This window comes from Oncorhynchus gorbuscha, unplaced genomic scaffold (assembly GCF_021184085.1).
Source record: "Oncorhynchus gorbuscha isolate QuinsamMale2020 ecotype Even-year unplaced genomic scaffold, OgorEven_v1.0 Un_scaffold_2238, whole genome shotgun sequence".
NCBI classification, from domain to species: Eukaryota; Metazoa; Chordata; class Actinopteri; order Salmoniformes; family Salmonidae; genus Oncorhynchus; species Oncorhynchus gorbuscha.
Genome location: NW_025746803.1, coordinates 20,385 through 40,000, shown reverse-complemented (window position 1 = coordinate 40,000; position 19,616 = coordinate 20,385). Strand labels below are relative to the sequence as shown.

The 19,616-nt window shown below is 36.7% G+C and overlaps 1 protein-coding gene across 1 annotated transcript in view; it reads right to left on the bottom strand.

Moving 5' to 3' along the window:
* LOC124025387 (integrin beta-3-like) overlaps positions 1-19,008 on the bottom strand; it is a gene marked incomplete at its 5' end in the record, with an annotated part of 21,999 nt that extends 2,991 nt beyond the window's left edge. The window contains one exon of the mRNA XM_046338873.1: positions 18,467-19,008. Within this exon, the coding sequence (XP_046194829.1) occupies positions 18,467-19,008 (542 nt within the window). The remainder of the gene's footprint in view (positions 1-18,466) is intronic.
* Between the last annotated feature and the right edge of the window lie 608 nt (positions 19,009-19,616).

Below are 19,616 nucleotides of genomic sequence, written 5' to 3'. Positions count from 1 at the left end.
GAATCAAACCCAATATCCTACGTGTGTACATGTTGGTATGGGTGGCCCGTGTGACTTACGTGTTGGTATGGGTGGCCCGTGTGACTTACGTGTTGGTATGGGTGGCCCGTGTGACTTACGTGTTGGTATGGGTGGCCCGTGTGACTTACATGTTGGTATGGGTGGCCCGTGTGACTTACGTGTTGGTATGGGTGGCCCGTGTGACTTACATGTTGGTATGGGTGGCCCGTGTGACTTACGTGTTGGTATGTGTGGCCCGTGTGACTTACGTGTTGGTATGGGTGGCCCGTGTGACTCTATCTATATAGATGGATGGACGGACTGGAAGGAAAGGGACACGCCTTCGTTTAGTCTGTGTTCTTTAAGATAGACTTCACTTTTAGTTTAGAGGAGGTTAGGGGAGAGAGGTAGATAGGGAAGAGGGGGTTAGGGGAGAGAGGTAGATAGGGAAGAGGGGGTTAGGGGAGAGAGGTAGATAGGGAAGAGGGGGTTAGGGGGTTAGGGGAGAGAGGTAGATAGGGAAGAGGGGTTAGGGGAGAGAGGTAGATAGGGAAGAGGGGGTTAGGGGAGAGAGGTAGATAGGGAAGAGGGGGTTAGGGAGAGAGGTAGATAGGGAAGAGGGGTTAGGGGAGAGAGGTAGATAGGGAAGAGGGGGTTTAGGGAGAGAGGTAGATAGGGAAGAGGGGGTTAGGGGAGAGAGGTAGATAGGGAAGAGGGGGTTAGGGAGAGAGGTAGATAGGGAAGAGGGGGTTAGGGAGAGAGGTAGATAGGGAAGAGGGGGTTAGGGAGAGAGGTAGATAGGGAAGAGGGGGTTAGGGGAGAGAGGTAGATAGGGAAGAGGGGGTTAGGGAGAGAGGTAGATAGGGAAGAGGGGGTTAGGGGAGAGAGGTAGATAGGGAAGAGGGGGTTAGGGGAGAGAGGTAGATAGGGAAGAGGGGGTTAGGGGAGAGAGGTAGATAGGGAAGAGGGGTTAGGGAGAGAGGTAGATAGGGAAGAGGGGGTTAGGGGGTTAGGGAGAGAGGTAGACAGGGAAGAGGGGGTTAGGGGAGAGAGGTAGATAGGGAAGAGGGGGTTAGGGGAGAGAGGTAGATAGGGAAGAGGAGGTTAGGGGAGAGAGGTAGATAGGGAAGAGGGGGTTAGGGAGAGAGGTAGATAGGGAAGAGGAGGTTAGGGGAGAGAGGTAGATAGGGAAGAGGGGTTAGGGGGAGAGAGGTAGATAGGGAAGAGGGGGTTAGGGGGAGAGAGGTAGATAGGGAAGAGGGGGTTAGGGGAGAGAGGTAGATAGGGAAGAGGGGGTTAGGGGGAGAGAGGTAGATAGGGAAGAGGAGGTTAGGGGAGAGAGGTAGATAGGGAAGAGGAGGTTAGGGGAGAGAGGTAGATAGGGAAGAGGGGGTTAGGGGAGAGAGGTAGATAGGGAAGAGGGGGTTAGGGGAGAGAGGTAGACAGGGAAGAGGGGGTTAGGGGAGAGAGCTAGACAGGGAAGAGGGGGTTAGGGGAGAGAAGTAGATAGGGAAGAGGAGGTTAGGGGAGAGAGGTAGATAGGGAAGAGGGGGTTAGGGGAGAGAGGTAGATAGGGAAGAGGGGGTTAGGGGGTTAGGGGAGAGAGGTAGATAGGGAAGAGGGGGTTAGGGAGAGAGGTAGATAGGGAAGAGGAGGTTAGGGGAGAGAGGTAGATAGGGAAGAGGGGGTTAGGGGAGAGAGGTAGATAGGGAAGAGGGGGTTAGGGAGAGAGGTAGATAGGGAAGAGGGGGTTAGGGGAGAGAGGTAGATAGGGAGGAGGGGGTTAGGGAGAGAGGTAGATAGGGAAGAGGGGGTTAGGGAGAGAGGTAGATAGGGAAGAGGGGGTTAGGGAGAGAGGTAGATAGGGAAGAGGGGGTTAGGGGGAGAGAGGTAGATAGGGAAGAGGGGGTTAGGGGAGAGAGGTAGATAGGGAAGAGGGGTTAGGGGAGAGAGGTAGATAGGGAAGAGGGGTTAGGGGAGAGAGGTAGATAGGGAAGAGGGGGTTAGGGGAGAGAGGTAGATAGGGAAGAGGGGTTAGGGGAGAGAGGTAGATAGGGAAGAGGGGGTTAGGGGAGAGAGGTAGACAGGGAAGAGGAGGTTAGGGGAGAGAGGTAGATAGGGAAGAGGGGTTAGGGGAGAGAGGTAGATAGGGAAGAGGAGGTTAGGGGAGAGAGGTAGATAGGGAAGAGGAGGTTAGGGGAGAGAGGTAGATAGGGAAGAGGGGTTAGGGGGTTAGGGAGAGAGGTAGATAGGGAAGAGGGGGTTAGGGGAGAGAGGTAGATAGATAGGGAAGAGGGGGTTAGGGGAGAGAGGTAGATAGGGAAGAGGAGGTTAGGGGAGAGAGGTAGATAGGGAAGAGGGGGTTAGGGGTTAGGGGAGAGAGGTAGATAGGGAAGAGGGGGTTAGGGGAGAGAGGTAGATAGGGAAGAGGGGGTTAGGGGAGAGAGGTAGATAGGGAAGAGGGGGTTAGGGGAGAGAGGTAGACAGGGAAGAGGGGGTTAGGGGAGAGAGGTAGATAAGAAGAGAAGAGCGAGAGATGAGAGAAAGTGAGAGACAGGAGAGAGGGAGATGAGAGAAACAGAAGAGAGAGAGAGAGAGATTTACAGGAGGACGAGAGACTGCGGTAAGAGACTGGGGTTAGTAATGAGACGATAGCTCATCTTCCGTGTGTGTGTGTGTGTGTGTGTGTGTGTGTGTGTGTGTGTGTGTGTGTGTGTGTGTGTGTGTGTGTGTGTGTGTGTGTGTGTGTGTGTGTGTGTGTGTGTGTGTGTGTGTGTGTGTGTGTGTGTGTGTGTGTGTGTGTGTGTCCTATTAGTGAGTGCCTCACACTGGCTGAGTTATGAGGTCTATTTTTTATCGGCGGGGTGACAGCAGATGCTCAGGGAGAACGGTACACCCACTCACACACCAGTCACAACACACACACATCACGGCCGAGACTAAAGCAGAGACACAGATATATACATACAGCTGATGAACTGTGGAAGGCCTGTCTATAGATACGATATCTGAACAGCCTCGGCTGATGAACTGTGGAAGGCCTGTCTATAGATACGATATCTGATCAGCCTCAGGTGATGAACTGTGGAAGGCCTGTCTATAGATACGATATCTGATCAGCCTCAGGTGATGAACTGTGGAAGGCCTGTCTATAGATACGATATCTGATCAGCCTCGGCTGACCTCAAACCTCTTTTCCTCCAACCTCCAGACACATTTTACACACGTCATTCTACTGGTATTATACTACAGAGGTTAGTCTTCATTCTACTGGTATTATAGTAGTCTTCATTCTACTGGTATTATAGTAGTCTTCATTCTACTGGTATTATAGTAGTCTTCATTCTACTGGTATTATAGTAGTCTTCATTCTACTGGTATTATACTACAGAGGTTAGTCTTCATTCTACTGGTATTATAGTAGTCTTCATTCTACTGGTATTATAGTACAGAGGTTAGTCTTCATTCTACTGGTATTATAGTAGTCTTCATTCTACTGGTATTATACTACAGAGGTTAGTCTTCATTCTACTGGTATTATAGTAATCTTCATTCTACTGGTATTATACTACAGAGGTTAGTCTTCATTCTACTGGTATTATAGTAGTCTTCATTCTACTGGTATTATACTACAGAGGTTAGTCTTCATTCTACTGGTATTATAGTAGTCTTCATTCTACTGGTATTATACTACAGAGGTTAGTCTTCATTCTACTGGTATTATAATAGTCTTCATTCTACTGGTATTATAGTAGTCTTCATTCTACTGGTATTATACTACAGAGGTTAATCTTCATTCTACTGGTATTATACTACAGAGGTTAATCTTCATTCTACTGGTATTATACTACAGAGGTTAGTCTTCATTCTACTGGTATTATAATAGTCTTCATTCTACTGGTATTATACTACAGAGGTTAGTCTTCATTCTACTGGTATTATAGTAGTCTTCATTCTACTGGTATTATAGTACAGAGGTTAGTCTTCATTCTACTGGTATTATACTACAGAGGTTAGTCTTCATTCTACTGGTATTATACTACAGAGGTTAGTCTTCATTCTACTGGTATTATACTACAGAGGTTAGTCTTCATTCTACTGGTATTATACTACAGAGGTTAGTCTTCATTCTACTGGTATTATACTACAGAGGTTAGTCTTCATTCTACTGGTATTATACTACAGAGGTTAGTCTTCATTCTACTGGTATTATAGTAGTCTTCATTCTACTGGTATTATACTACAGAGGTTAGTCTTCATTCTACTGGTATTATACTACAGAGATTAGTCTTCATTCTACTGGTATTATAGTAGTCTTCATTCTACTGGTATTATACTACAGAGGTTAGTCTTCATTCTACTGGTATTATAGTAGTCTTCATTCTACTGGTATTATACTACAGAGGTTAGTCTTCATTCTACTGGTATTATAATACAGAGGTTAGTCTTCATTCTACTGGTATTATACTACAGAGGTTAGTCTTCATTCTACTGGTATTGTAGTAGTCTTGATTCTACTGGTATTATACTACAGAGGTTAGTCTTCATTCTACTGGTATTATACTACAGAGGTTAATCTTCATTCTACTGGTATTATACTACAGAGGTTAGTCTTCATTCTACTGGTATTATAGTAGTCTTCATTCTACTGGTATTATAGTAGTCTTCATTCTACTGGTATTATAGTAGTCTTCATTCTACTGGTATTATACTACAGAGGTTAGTCTTCATTCTACTGGTATTATAGTAGTCTTCATTCTACTGGTATTATAGTAGTCTTCATTCTACTGGTATTATAGTAGTCTTCATTCTACTGGTATTATAGTAGTCTTCATTCTACTGGTATTATAGTAGTCTTCATTCTACTGGTATTATAGTAGTCTTCATTCTACTGGTATTATAGTAGTCTTCATTCTACTGGTATTATAATACAGAGGTTAATCTTCATTCTACTGGTATTATACTACAGAGGTTAGTCTTCATTCTACTGGTATTGTAGTAGTCTTCATTCTACTGGTATTATAGTACAGAGGTTAGTCTTCATTCTACTGGTATTATAGTAGTCTTCATTCTACTGGTATTATAGTAGTCTTCATTCTACTGGTATTATAGTAGTCTTCATTCTACTGGTATTATAGTAGTCTTCATTCTACTGGTATTATAATACAGAGGTTAGTCTTCATTCTACTGGTATTATAATACAGAGGTTAGTCTTCATTCTACTGGTATTATAGTAGTCTTCATTCTACTGGTATTATAATACAGAGGTTAGTCTTCATTCTACTGGTATTATAATACAGAGGTTAGACTTCATTCTACTGGTATTATACTACAGAGGTTAGTCTTCATTCTACTGGTATTATAGTAGTCTTCATTCTACTGGTATTATAATAGTCTTCATTCTACTGGTATTATAATACAGAGGTTAGTCTTCATTCTACTGGTATTATAGTACATAGGTTAATCTGCATTCTACTGGTATTATACTACAGAGATTAGTCTTCATTCTACTGGTATTATAGTAGTCTTCATTCTACTGGTATTATAATACAGAGGTTAGTCTTCATTCTACTGGTATTATACTACAGAGGTTAGTCTTCATTCTACTGGTATTATAGTAGTCTTCATTCTACTGGTATTATAATAGTCTTCATTCTACTGGTATTATACTACAGAGATTAGTCTTCATTCTACTGGTATTATAATACAGAGGTTAGTCTTCATTCTACTGGTATTATAGTACAGAGGTTAATCTTCATTCTACTGGTATTATACATTCTACTGGTATTATACTACAGAGATTAGTCTTCATTCTACTGGTATTATAGTAGTCTTCATTCTACTGGTATTATAATACAGAGGTTAGTCTTCATTCTACTGGTATTATACTACAGAGGTTAGTCTTCATTCTACTGGTATTATAGTAGTCTTCATTCTACTGGTATTATAATACAGAGGTTAGTCTTCATTCTACTGGTATTATACTACAGAGGTTAGTCTTCATTCTACTGGTATTATAGTAGTCTTCATTCTACTGGTATTATAATAGTCTTCATTCTACTGGTATTATACTACAGAGATTAGTCTTCATTCTACTGGTATTATAATACAGAGGTTAGTCTTCATTCTACTGGTATTATAGTACAGAGGTTAATCTTCATTATACTGGTATTATACTACAGAGATTAGTCTTCATTCTACTGGTATTATAGTAGTCTTCATTCTACTGGTATTATAATACAGAGGTTAGTCTTCATTCTACTGGTATTATACTACAGAGGTTAGTCTTCATTCTACTGGTATTATAGTAGTCTTCATTCTACTGGTATTATAATACAGAGGTTAGTCTTCATTCTACTGGTATTATAATACAGAGGTTAGTCTTCATTCTACTGGTATTATAATAGTCTTCATTCTACTGGTATTATACTACAGAGATTAGTCTTCATTCTACTGGTATTATAATACAGAGGTTAGTCTTCATTCTACTGGTATTATAGTAGTCTTCATTCTACTGGTATTATAATAGTCTTCATTCTACTGGTATTATACTACAGAGGTTAGTCTTCATTCTACTGGTATTATAATACAGAGGTTAGTCTTCATTCTACTGGTATTATAGTAATCTTCATTCTACTGGTATTATAATAGTCTTCATTCTACTGGTATTATACTACAGAGATTAGTCTTCATTCTACTGGTATTATAATACAGAGGTTAGTCTTCATTCTACTGGTATTATACTACAGAGGTTAGTCTTCATTCTACTGGTATTATAATACAGAGGTTAGTCTTCATTCTACTGGTATTATAGTACAGAGGTTAATCTGCATTCTACTGGTATTATACTACAGAGATTAGTCTTCATTCTACTGGTATTATAGTAGTCTTCATTCTACTGGTATTATAATACAGAGGTTAGTCTTCATTCTACTGGTATTATACTACAGAGGTTAGTCTTCATTCTACTGGTATTATAGTAGTCTTCATTCTACTGGTATTATAATAGTCTTCATTCTACTGGTATTATAATACAGAGGTTAGTCTTCATTCTACTGGTATTATACTACAGAGGTTAGTCTTCATTCTACTGGTATTATAGTAGTCTTCATTCTACTGGTATTATAATAGTCTTCATTCTACTGGTATTATACTACAGAGATTAGTCTTCATTCTACTGGTATTATAATACAGAGGTTAGTCTTCATTCTACTGGTATTATACTACAGAGGTTACTCTTCATTCTACTGGTATTATAATACAGAGGTTAGTCTTCATTCTACTGGTATTATAGTACAGAGGTTAATCTTCATTCTACTGGTATTATACTACAGAGATTAGTCTTCATTCTACTGGTATTATAGTAGTCTTCATTCTACTGGTATTATAATACAGAGGTTAGTCTTCATTCTACTGGTATTATACTACAGAGGTTAGTCTTCATTCTACTGGTATTATAGTAGTCTTCATTCTACTGGTATTATAATACAGAGGTTAGTCTTCATTATACTGGTATTATAATACAGAGGTTAGTCTTCACTCTACTGGTATTATAATAGTCTTCATTCTACTGGTATTATACTACAGAGGTTAGTCTTCATTCTACTGGTATTTTAGTAGTCTTCATTCTACTGGTATTATACTACAGAGGTTAGTCTTCATTCTACTGGTATTATACTACAGAGATTAGTCTTCATTCTACTGGTATTATAGTAGTCTTCATTCTACTGGTATTATACTACAGAGGTTAGTCTTCATTCTACTGGTATTATAGTAGTCTTCATTCTACTGGTATTATACTACAGAGGTTAGTCTTCATTCTACTGGTATTATAATACAGAGGTTAGTCTTCATTCTACTGGTATTATACTACAGAGGTTAGTCTTCATTCTACTGGTATTATAATACAGAGGTTAGTCTTCATTCTACTGGTATTATACTACAGAGGTTAGTCTTCATTCTACTGGTATTGTAGTAGTCTTCATTCTACTGGTATTATACTACAGAGGTTAATCTTCATTCTACTGGTATTATACTACAGAGGTTAGTCTTCATTCTACTGGTATTATAGTAGTCTTCATTCTACTGGTATTATAGTAGTCTTCATTCTACTGGTATTATAGTAATCTTCATTCTACTGGTATTATACTACAGAGGTTAGTCTTCATTCTACTGGTATTATAATACAGAGGTTAGTCTTCATTCTACTGGTATTATAATACAGAGGTTAGTCTTCATTCTACTGGTATTATACTACAGAGGTTAGTCTTCATTCTACTGGTATTGTAGTAGTCTTCATTCTACTGGTATTATACTACAGAGGTTAATCTTCATTCTACTGGTATTATACTACAGAGGTTAGTCTTCATTCTACTGGTATTATAGTAGTCTTCATTCTACTGGTATTATAGTAATCTTCATTCTACTGGTATTATACTACAGAGGTTAGTCTTCATTCTACTGGTATTATACTACAGAGGTTAGTCTTCATTCTACTGGTATTATAATACAGAGGTTAGTCTTCATTCTACTGGTATTATAGTAGTCTTCATTCTACTGGTATTATAGTAGTCTTCATTCTACTGGTATTATAATAGTCTTCATTCTACTGGTATTATACTACAGAGGTTAGTCTTCATTCTACTGGTATTATAATACAGAGGTTAGTCTTCATTCTACTGGTATTATAGTAATCTTCATTCTACTGGTATTATAATAGTCTTCATTCTACTGGTATTATACTACAGAGATTAGTCTTCATTCTACTGGTATTATAATACAGAGGTTAGTCTTCATTCTACTGGTATTATACTACAGAGGTTAGTCTTCATTCTACTGGTATTATAATACAGAGGTTAGTCTTCATTCTACTGGTATTATAGTACAGAGGTTAATCTTCATTCTACTGGTATTATACTACAGAGATTAGTCTTCATTCTACTGGTATTATAGTAGTCTTCATTCTACTGGTATTATAATACAGAGGTTAGTCTTCATTCTACTGGTATTATACTACAGAGGTTAGTCTTCATTCTACTGGTATTATAGTAGTCTTCATTCTACTGGTATTATAATAGTCTTCATTCTACTGGTATTATAATACAGAGGTTAGTCTTCATTCTACTGGTATTATACTACAGAGGTTAGTCTTCATTCTACTGGTATTATAGTAGTCTTCATTCTACTGGTATTATAATAGTCTTCATTCTACTGGTATTATACTACAGAGATTAGTCTTCATTCTACTGGTATTATAATACAGAGGTTAGTCTTCATTCTACTGGTATTATACTACAGAGGTTACTCTTCATTCTACTGGTATTATAATACAGAGGTTAGTCTTCATTCTACTGGTATTATAGTACAGAGGTTAATCTTCATTCTACTGGTATTATACTACAGAGATTAGTCTTCATTCTACTGGTATTATAGTAGTCTTCATTCTACTGGTATTATAATACAGAGGTTAGTCTTCATTCTACTGGTATTATACTACAGAGGTTAGTCTTCATTCTACTGGTATTATAGTAGTCTTCATTCTACTGGTATTATAATACAGAGGTTAGTCTTCATTCTACTGGTATTATAATACAGAGGTTAGTCTTCATTCTACTGGTATTATAGTAGTCTTCATTCTACTGGTATTATACTACAGAGGTTAGTCTTCATTCTACTGGTATTTTAGTAGTCTTCATTCTACTGGTATTATACTACAGAGGTTAGTCTTCATTCTACTGGTATTATACTACAGAGATTAGTCTTCATTCTACTGGTATATATAGTAGTCTTCATTCTACTGGTATTATACTACAGAGGTTAGTCTTCATTCTACTGGTATTATAGTAGTCTTCATTCTACTGGTATTATATACAGAGGTTAGTCTTCATTCTACTGGTATTATAATACAGAGAGTCTTCATTCTACTGGTATTATTAGTCTTCATTCTACTGGTATTATATACAGAGTTAGTCTTCATTCTACTGGTATTATAGTACAGAGGTTAATCTTCATTCTACTGGTATTATACTACAGAGATTAGTCTTCATTCTACTGGTATTATAGTAGTCTTCATTCTACTGGTATTATACTACAGAGGTTAGTCTTCATTCTACTGGTATTATACTCAGAGGTTTCATTCTACTGGTATTATAGTAGTCTTCATTCTACTGGTATTATAGTAGTCTTCATTCTACTGGTATTATACTACAGAGATTAGTCTTCATTCTACTGGTATTATACTACAGAGGTTAGTCTTCATTCTACTGGTATTATAGTACAGAGGTTAATCTTCATTCTACTGGTATTATACAGAGAGTTAGTCTTCATTCTACTGGTATTATCTTCATTCTACTGGTATTATAGTAGTCTTCATTCTACTGGTATTATAATACAGAGGTTAGTCTTCATTCTACTGGTATTATATACAGAGGTTAGTCTTCATTCTACTGGTATTATATATAGTCTTCATTCTACTGGTATTATAGTACAGAGGTTAGTCTTCATTCTACTGGTATTATACTACAGAGGTTAGTCTTCATTCTACTGGTATTATAGTAGTCTTCATTCTACTGGTATTATTATAGTCTTCATTCTACTGGTATTATAGTCTTCATTCTACTGGTATTATACTACAGAGGTTAGTCTTCATTCTTAGTCTTCATTCTACTGGTATTATATACAGAGGTTAGTCTTCATTCTACTGGTATTATAGTACAGAGGTTAGTCTTCATTCTACTGGTATTATACTACAGAGGTTAGTCTTCATTCTACTGGTATTATAGTAGTCTTCATTCTACTGGTATTATATACTGGTTAGTCTTCATTCTACTGGTATTATACTACAGAGGTTAGTCTTCATTCTACTGGTATTATAGTAGTCTTCATTCTACTGGTATTATAATACAGAGGTTAGTCTTCATTCTACTGGTATTATAATACAGAGGTTAGTCTTCATTCTACTGGTATTATAGAGGTTAGTCTTCATTCTACTGGTATTATATACAGAGTTAGTCTTCATTCTACTGGTATTATATACAGAGGTTAGTCTTCATTCTACTGGTATTATAGTAGTCTTCATTCTACTGGTATTATAATAGTCTTCATTCTACTGGTATTATACTACAGAGTTAGTCTTCATTCTACTGGTATTATAATACAGAGGTTAGTCTTCATTCTACTGGTATTATAGTAATCTTCATTCTACTGGTATTATAATAGTCTTCATTCTACTGGTATTATACTACAGAGATTAGTCTTCATTCTACTGGTATTATAATACAGAGGTTAGTCTTCATTCTACTGGTATTATACTACAGAGGTTAGTCTTCATTCTACTGGTATTATAATACAGAGGTTAGTCTTCATTCTACTGGTATTATAGTACAGAGGTTAATCTTCATTCTACTGGTATTATACTACAGAGATTAGTCTTCATTCTACTGGTATTATAGTAGTCTTCATTCTACTGGTATTATAATACAGAGGTTAGTCTTCATTCTACTGGTATTATACTACAGATTCTACTGGTTAGTCTTCATTCTACTGGTATTATAGTAGTCTTCATTCTACTGGTATTATAATAGTCTTCATTCTACTGGTATTATAATACAGAGGTTAGTCTTCATTCTACTGGTATTATATACAGAGGTTAGTCTTCATTCTACTGGTATTATAGTAGTCTTCATTCTTAGTCTTCATTCTACTGGTATTATACTACAGAGATTAGTCTTCATTCTACTGGTATTATAATACAGAGGTTAGTCTTCATTCTACTGGTATTATACTACAGAGGTTAGTCTTCATTCTACTGGTATTATAATACAGAGGTTAGTCTTCATTCTACTGGTATTATAGTACAGAGGTTAATCTTCATTCTACTGGTATTATACTACAGAGATTAGTCTTCATTCTACTGGTATTATAGTAGTCTTCATTCTACTGGTATTATAATACAGAGGTTAGTCTTCATTCTACTGGTATTATACTACAGAGGTTAGTCTTCATTCTACTGGTATTATAGTAGTCTTCATTCTACTGGTATTATAATACAGAGGTTAGTCTTCATTATACTGGTATTATAATACAGAGGTTAGTCTTCACTCTACTGGTATATATAATAGTCTTCATTCTACTGGTATTATACTACAGAGGTTAGTCTTCATTCTACTGGTATTTTAGTAGTCTTCATTCTACTGGTATTATACTACAGAGGTTAGTCTTCATTCTACTGGTATTATACTACAGAGATTAGTCTTCATTCTACTGGTATTATAGTAGTCTTCATTCTACTGGTATTATACTACAGAGGTTAGTCTTCATTCTACTGGTATTATAGTAGTCTTCATTCTACTGGTATTATACTACAGAGGTTAGTCTTCATTCTACTGGTATTATACAGAGGTTAGTCTTCACTGGTATTATACTACAGAGGTTAGTCTTCATTCTACTGGTATTATAATACAGAGGTTAGTCTTCATTCTACTGGTATTATACTACAGAGGTTAGTCTTCATTCTACTGGTATATACTAGTAGTCTTCATTCTACTGGTATTATACTACAGAGGTTAATCTTCATTCTACTGGTATTATATACAGAGGTTAGTCTTCATTCTACTTCATTCTACTGGTATTATAGTAGTCTTCATTCTACTGGTATTATAGTAATCTTCATTCTACTGGTATTATACTACAGAGGTTAGTCTTCATTCTACTGGTATTATAATACAGAGGTTAGTCTTCATTCTACTGGTATTATAGTACAGAGGTTAATCTGCATTCTACTGGTATTATACTACAGAGATTAGTCTTCATTCTACTGGTATTATAGTAGTCTTCATTCTACTGGTATTATAATACAGAGGTTAGTCTTCATTCTACTGGTATTATACTACAGAGGTTAGTCTTCATTCTACTGGTATTATAGTAGTCTTCATTCTACTGGTATTATAATAGTCTTCATTCTACTGGTATTATACTACAGAGATTAGTCTTCATTCTACTGGTATTATATACAGAGGTTAGTCTTCATTCTACTGGTATTATACTACAGAGGTTAGTCTTCATTCTACTGGTATTATACTACAGAGGTTAGTCTTCATTCTACTGGTATTATACTACAGAGGTTAGTCTTCATTCTACTGGTATTATAGTAGTCTTCATTCTACTGGTATTTATATTCAGATTATTAGTCTTCATTCTACTGGTATTATAATACAGAGGTTAGTCTTCATTCTACTGGTATTATATACAGAGTTAGTCTTCATTCTACTGGTATTATAGTAGTCTTCATTCTACTGGTATTATATACAGAGGTTAGTCTTCATTCTACTGGTATTATACTACAGAGGTTAGTCTTCATTCTACTGGTATTATATAGGTTAGTCTTCATTCTATACAGAGGTTAGTCTTCTTCATTCTTCATTCTACTGGTATTATACTACAGAGGTTAGTCTTCATTCTACTGGTATTATAGTAGTCTTCATTCTACTGGTATTATACTACAGAGGTTAGTCTTCATTCTACTGGTATTATAGTAGTCTTCATTCTACTGGTATTATACTACAGAGGTTAGTCTTCATTCTACTGGTATTATAATACAGAGGTTAGTCTTCATTCTACTGGTATTATATACAGAGGTTAGTCTTCATTCTACTGGTATTATAGTAGTCTTCATTCTACTGGTATTATACTACAGAGGTTAGTCTTCATTCTACTGGTATTATAATACAGAGGTTAGTCTTCATTCTACTGGTATTATACTACAGAGGTTAGTCTTCATTCTACTGGTATTATAGTAGTCTTCATTCTACTGGTATTATACTACAGAGGTTAGTCTTCATTCTACTGGTATTATAATACAGAGGTTAGTCTTCATTCTACTGGTATTATACTACAGAGGTTAGTCTTCATTCTACTGGTATTATAGTAGTCTTCATTCTACTGGTATTATTAGGTTCATCTTCATTCTACTGGTATTATACTACAGAGGTTAGTCTTCATTCTACTGGTATTATAGTAGTCTTCATTCTACTGGTATTATAGTAGTCTTCATTCTACTGGTATTATAGTAATCTTCATTCTACTGGTATTATACTACAGAGGTTAGTCTTCATTCTACTGGTATTATACTACAGAGGTTAGTCTTCATTCTACTGGTATTATAATACAGAGGTTAGTCTTCATTCTACTGGTATTATAGTAGTCTTCATTCTACTGGTATTATAATAGTCTTCATTCTACTGGTATTATACTACAGAGGTTAGTCTTCATTCTACTGGTATTATAGTAGTCTTCATTCTACTGGTATTATACTCCAGAGGTTAGTCTTCATTCTACTGGTATTATATAATCTTATTCTAGGTTAGTCTTCATTCTACTGGTATTATAGTAGTCTTCATTCTACTGGTATTATACTCCAGAGGTTAGTCTTCATTCTACTGGTATTATAGTAGTCTTCATTCTACTGGTATTATAGTAGTCTTCATTCTACTGGTATTATACTACAGAGGTTAGTCTTCATTCTACTGGTATTATAGTAGTCTTCATTCTACTGGTATTATACTACAGAGGTTAGTCTTCATTCTACTGGTATTATAATACAGAGGTTAGTCTTCATTCTACTGGTATTATACTACAGAGGTTAGTCTTCATTCTACTGGTATTGTAGTAGTCTTCATTCTACTGGTATTATACTACAGAGGTTAGTCTTCATTTCTACTGGTATTTACTACAGAGGTTAGTCTTCATTCTACTGGTATTATAGTAGTCTTCATTCTACTGGTATTATAGTAGTCTTCATTCTACTGGTATTATAGTAGTCTTCATTCTACTGGTATTATACTACAGAGGTTAGTCTTCATTCTACTGGTATTATAGTAGTCTTCATTCTACTGGTATTATAGTAGTCTTCATTCTACTGGTATTATAGTAGTCTTCATTCTACTGGTATTATAGTAGTCTTCATTCTACTGGTATTATAATACAGAGGTTAGTCTTCATTCTACTGGTATTATAGTACAGAGGTTAATCTTCATTCTACTGGTATTATACTACAGAGGTTAGTCTTCATTCTACTGGTATTGTAGTAGTCTTCATTCTACTGGTATTATAGTACAGAGGTTAGTCTTCATTCTACTGGTATTATAGTAGTCTTCATTCTACTGGTATTATAGTAGTCTTCATTCTACTGGTATTATAGTAGTCTTCATTCTACTGGTATTATAGTAGTCTTCATTCTACTGGTATTATAGTAGTCTTCATTCTACTGGTATTATAATACAGAGGTTAGTCTTCATTCTACTGGTATTATAATACAGAGGTTAGTCTTCATTCTACTGGTATTATAGTAGTCTTCATTCTACTGGTATTATAGTAGTCTTCATTCTACTGGTATTATAATACAGAGGTTAGTCTTCATTCTACTGGTATTATAATACAGAGATTAGTCTTCATTCTACTGGTATTATAGTAGTCTTCATTCTACTGGTATTATAATACAGAGGTTAGTCTTCATTCTACTGGTATTATAGTAGTCTTCATTCTACTGGTATTATAATAGTCTTCATTCTACTGGTATTATACTACAGAGATTAGTCTTCATTCTACTGGTATTATAATACAGAGGTTAGTCTTCATTCTACTGGTATTATACTACAGAGGTTAGTCTTCATTCTACTGGTATTATAATACAGAGGTTAGTCTTCATTCTACTGGTATTATAGTACAGAGGTTAATCTGCATTCTACTGGTATTATACTACAGAGATTAGTCTTCATTCTTTCTACTGGTATTATAGTAGTCTTCATTCTACTGGTATTATAATAGTCTTCATTCTACTGGTATTATACTACAGAGATTAGTCTTCATTCTACTGGTATTATAATACAGAGGTTAGTCTTCATTCTACTGGTATTATAATACAGAGGTTAGTCTTCATTCTACTGGTATTATACTACAGAGGTTAATCTTCATTCTACTGGTATTATACTACAGAGGTTAGTCTTCATTCTACTGGTATTATACTACAGAGGTTAGTCTTCATTCTACTGGTATTATACTACAGAGGTTAGTCTTCATTCTACTGGTATTATACTACAGAGGTTAATCTTCATTCTACTGGTATTATACTACAGAGATTAGTCTTCATTCTACTGGTATTATAGTAGTCTTCATTCTACTGGTATTATACTACAGAGGTTAGTCTTCATTCTACTGGTATTATAGTACAGAGGTTAGTCTTCATTCTACTGGTATTATACTACAGAGGTTAGTCTTCATTCTACTGGTATTATAGTAGTCTTCATTCTACTGGTATTATACTACAGAGGTTAGTCTTCATTCTACTGGTATTATACTACAGAGGTTAGTCTTCATTCTACTGGTATTATAGTACAGAGGTTAGTCTTCATTCTACTGGTATTATAGTAGTCTTCATTCTACTGGTATTATACTACAGAGGTTAGTCTTCATTCTACTGGTATTATAATACAGAGGTTAGTCTTCATTCTACTGGTATTATACTACAGAGGTTAGTCTTCATTCTACTGGTATTATAGTAGTCTTCATTCTACTGGTATTATAATACAGAGGTTAGTCTTCATTCTACTGGTGTTATAATACAGATGTTAGTCTTCATTCTACTGGTATTATAATAGTCTTCATTCTACTGGTATTATACTACAGAGGTTAGTCTTCATTCTACTGGTATTATAATAGTCTTCATTCTACTGGTATTATAGTACAGAGGTTAATCTTCATTCTACTGGTATTATACTACAGAGGTTAGTCTTCATTCTACTGGTATTATAGTAGTCTTCATTCTACTGGTATTATAATACAGAGGTTAGTCTTCATTCTACTGGTATTATACTACAGAGGTTAGTCTTCATTCTACTGGTATTATACTACAGAGGTTAGTCTTCATTCTACTGGTATTATACTACAGAGGTTAGTCTTCATTCTACTGGTATTGTAGTAGTCTTCATTCTACTGGTATTATACTACAGAGGTTAGTCTTCATTCTACTGGTATTATACTACAGAGGTTAGTCTTCATTCTACTGGTATTATAATAGTCTTCATTCTACTGGTATTATACTACAGAGGTTAGTCTTCATTCTACTGGTATTATAGTAGTCTTCATTCTACTGGTATTATACTACAGAGGTTAGTCTTCATTCTACTGGTATTATAGTAGTCTTCATTCTACTGGTATTATAGTAGTCTTCATTCTACTGGTATTATAGTAGTCTTCATTCTACTGGTATTATAGTAGTCTTCATTCTACTGGTATTATACTACAGAGGTTAGTCTTCATTCTACTGGTATTATAATAGTCTTCATTCTACTGGTATTATACTACAGAGGTTAGTCTTCATTCTACTGGTATTATAGTAGTCTTCATTCTACTGGTATTATACTACAGAGGTTAGTCTTCATTCTACTGGTATTATAGTAATCTTCATTCTACTGGTATTATACTACAGAGGTTAGTCTTCATTCTACTGGTATTATAATACAGAGATTAGTCTTCATTCTACTGGTATTATAGTACAGAGGTTAGTCTTCATTCTACTGGTATTATAATACAGAGGTTAGTCTTCATTCTACTGGTATTATAGTAATCTTCATTCTACTGGTATTATACTACAGAGGTTAGTCTTCATTCTACTGGTATTATAATACAGAGGTTAGTCTTCATTCTACTGGTATTATAATAGTCTTCATTCTACTGGTATTATACTACAGAGGTTAGTCTTCATTCTACTGGTATTATAGTAGTCTTCATTCTACTGGTATTATACTACAGAGGTTAGTCTTCATTCTACTGGTATTATAGTAGTCTTCATTCTACTGGTATTATAGTAATCTTCATTCTACTGGTATTATACTACAGAGGTTAGTCTTCATTCTACTGGTATTATAATACAGAGGTTAGTCTTCATTCTACTGGTATTATAGTAGTCTTCATTCTACTGGTATTATAATAGTCTTCATTCTACTGGCATTATACTACAGAGATTAGTCTTCATTCTACTGGTATTATACTACAGAGGTTATCAATCAATCAATCAAATGTATTTATAAAGCCCTTTTTACATCAGCTGATGTCACAAAGTGCTGTACAGAAACCCAGCCTAAATCCCCAAACGGCAAGCAACGCAGATGTAGAAGCACAGTGGCTAGGAAAAACTCCCTAGAAAGGCAGGAACCTAGGAAGAAACCAAGAGAGGAACCAGACTCTGAGGGGTGGCCGTCCTCTTCTATTTGTCCTTCGCTTCTCCTCTGTCACTAAAGAAAGTAATGTGCCTAACTCGAGTCACGTCTACTGTCGTACATTTATCTCTCAATGTAGCCGACTCTACTTTCATTAATGAACAGCCTAAGTTATATTTATGGATTTCGAATGAACTTGTTGGTAGTTAATGTTGAAATGCCTCCGAAAAACACATTTGGTATCGTTTAAATACATTCCTGGGACCACATAGGCATTTAATATGAGCTGGATGACATTGCCTGAGTCATTGGACAGGGTGCCCACAGTGGTCCCAGGAATTAGCTCACTGTAGTTCTGGTAGAGGGGCACCACAGGACTGGTGACGGCAAAGATGAGGTTGATGTTGTTCTCTGACATCTTCTCTGTGATCAGAGCCAGTGACGGGTAGTCCATGATAGTAGACATGCTGTACATGTTCTCTGAGTTGAGGTGGCACTTCCCGTCATTGGGCTGCACGATACCCGCCAGGCGCCCATCAAGCGCCACGTGGGTCTTGGCATCGGTGGTGAAGATCAGGAGGTGAGAGGCACCCTGACGCCAACCGATCTTCTCATTACACACGGCAGCCTGTATAATGGCGTCGAAGCCTCCCTCGGGGGCATCTCTGTTCCTGGACACAATTTGTTTCTTCACCTCCTCAGTGAAGCGGCCCACCTCCTCAGTCAGAGACAGCACATGCTTGTAGCCAAACTGGGGCAGGCAGGTGGTGTTGATCCAAACATATGGAAGAAGGTACTCTGGTCAGATGAGACAAATATTGAGCTTTTTGGCCATCAAGGAGAACGCTATGTCATTCTACTGGTATTATAGTAGTCTTCATTCTACTGGTATTATACTACAGAGGTTAGTCTTCATTCTACTGGTATTATACTACAGAGGTTAGTCTTCATAATCAAGAATCTCAATGATTTTGTCTCCTCTTTCTCTCTTTCCCTCCCTCCCACTCCTCTCCCCCTTCCTCTCCTCTCTCCCCTTTCTCTCCTCTCCCTCTTCCTCTCCGCAGCCCCTCGCACTCCTCTCCCCCTTCCTCTCCTCTCTCCCCTTTCTCTCCTCTCCCCCTCTCCCCCTTTCTCTCTTCTCCCCCCTCTCTCTCCTCCCCTCACTCCCTCCCTCACTCCCTCTCCCTCTCCTCTCTCTGTCTCTCTCTCTCTCACGGCCTCTAGCTCAGTAGTAGTTATCATGAATTTTTTTAAGTAGGGCACTGCTGAGTAATATCTAGCACCTAGAAATGATTATTCATGATGTTACCACCCACATAGGACACAATACTATCTCACTACACCACACACACACACACACACACACACACACACACACACACACACACACACACACACACACAC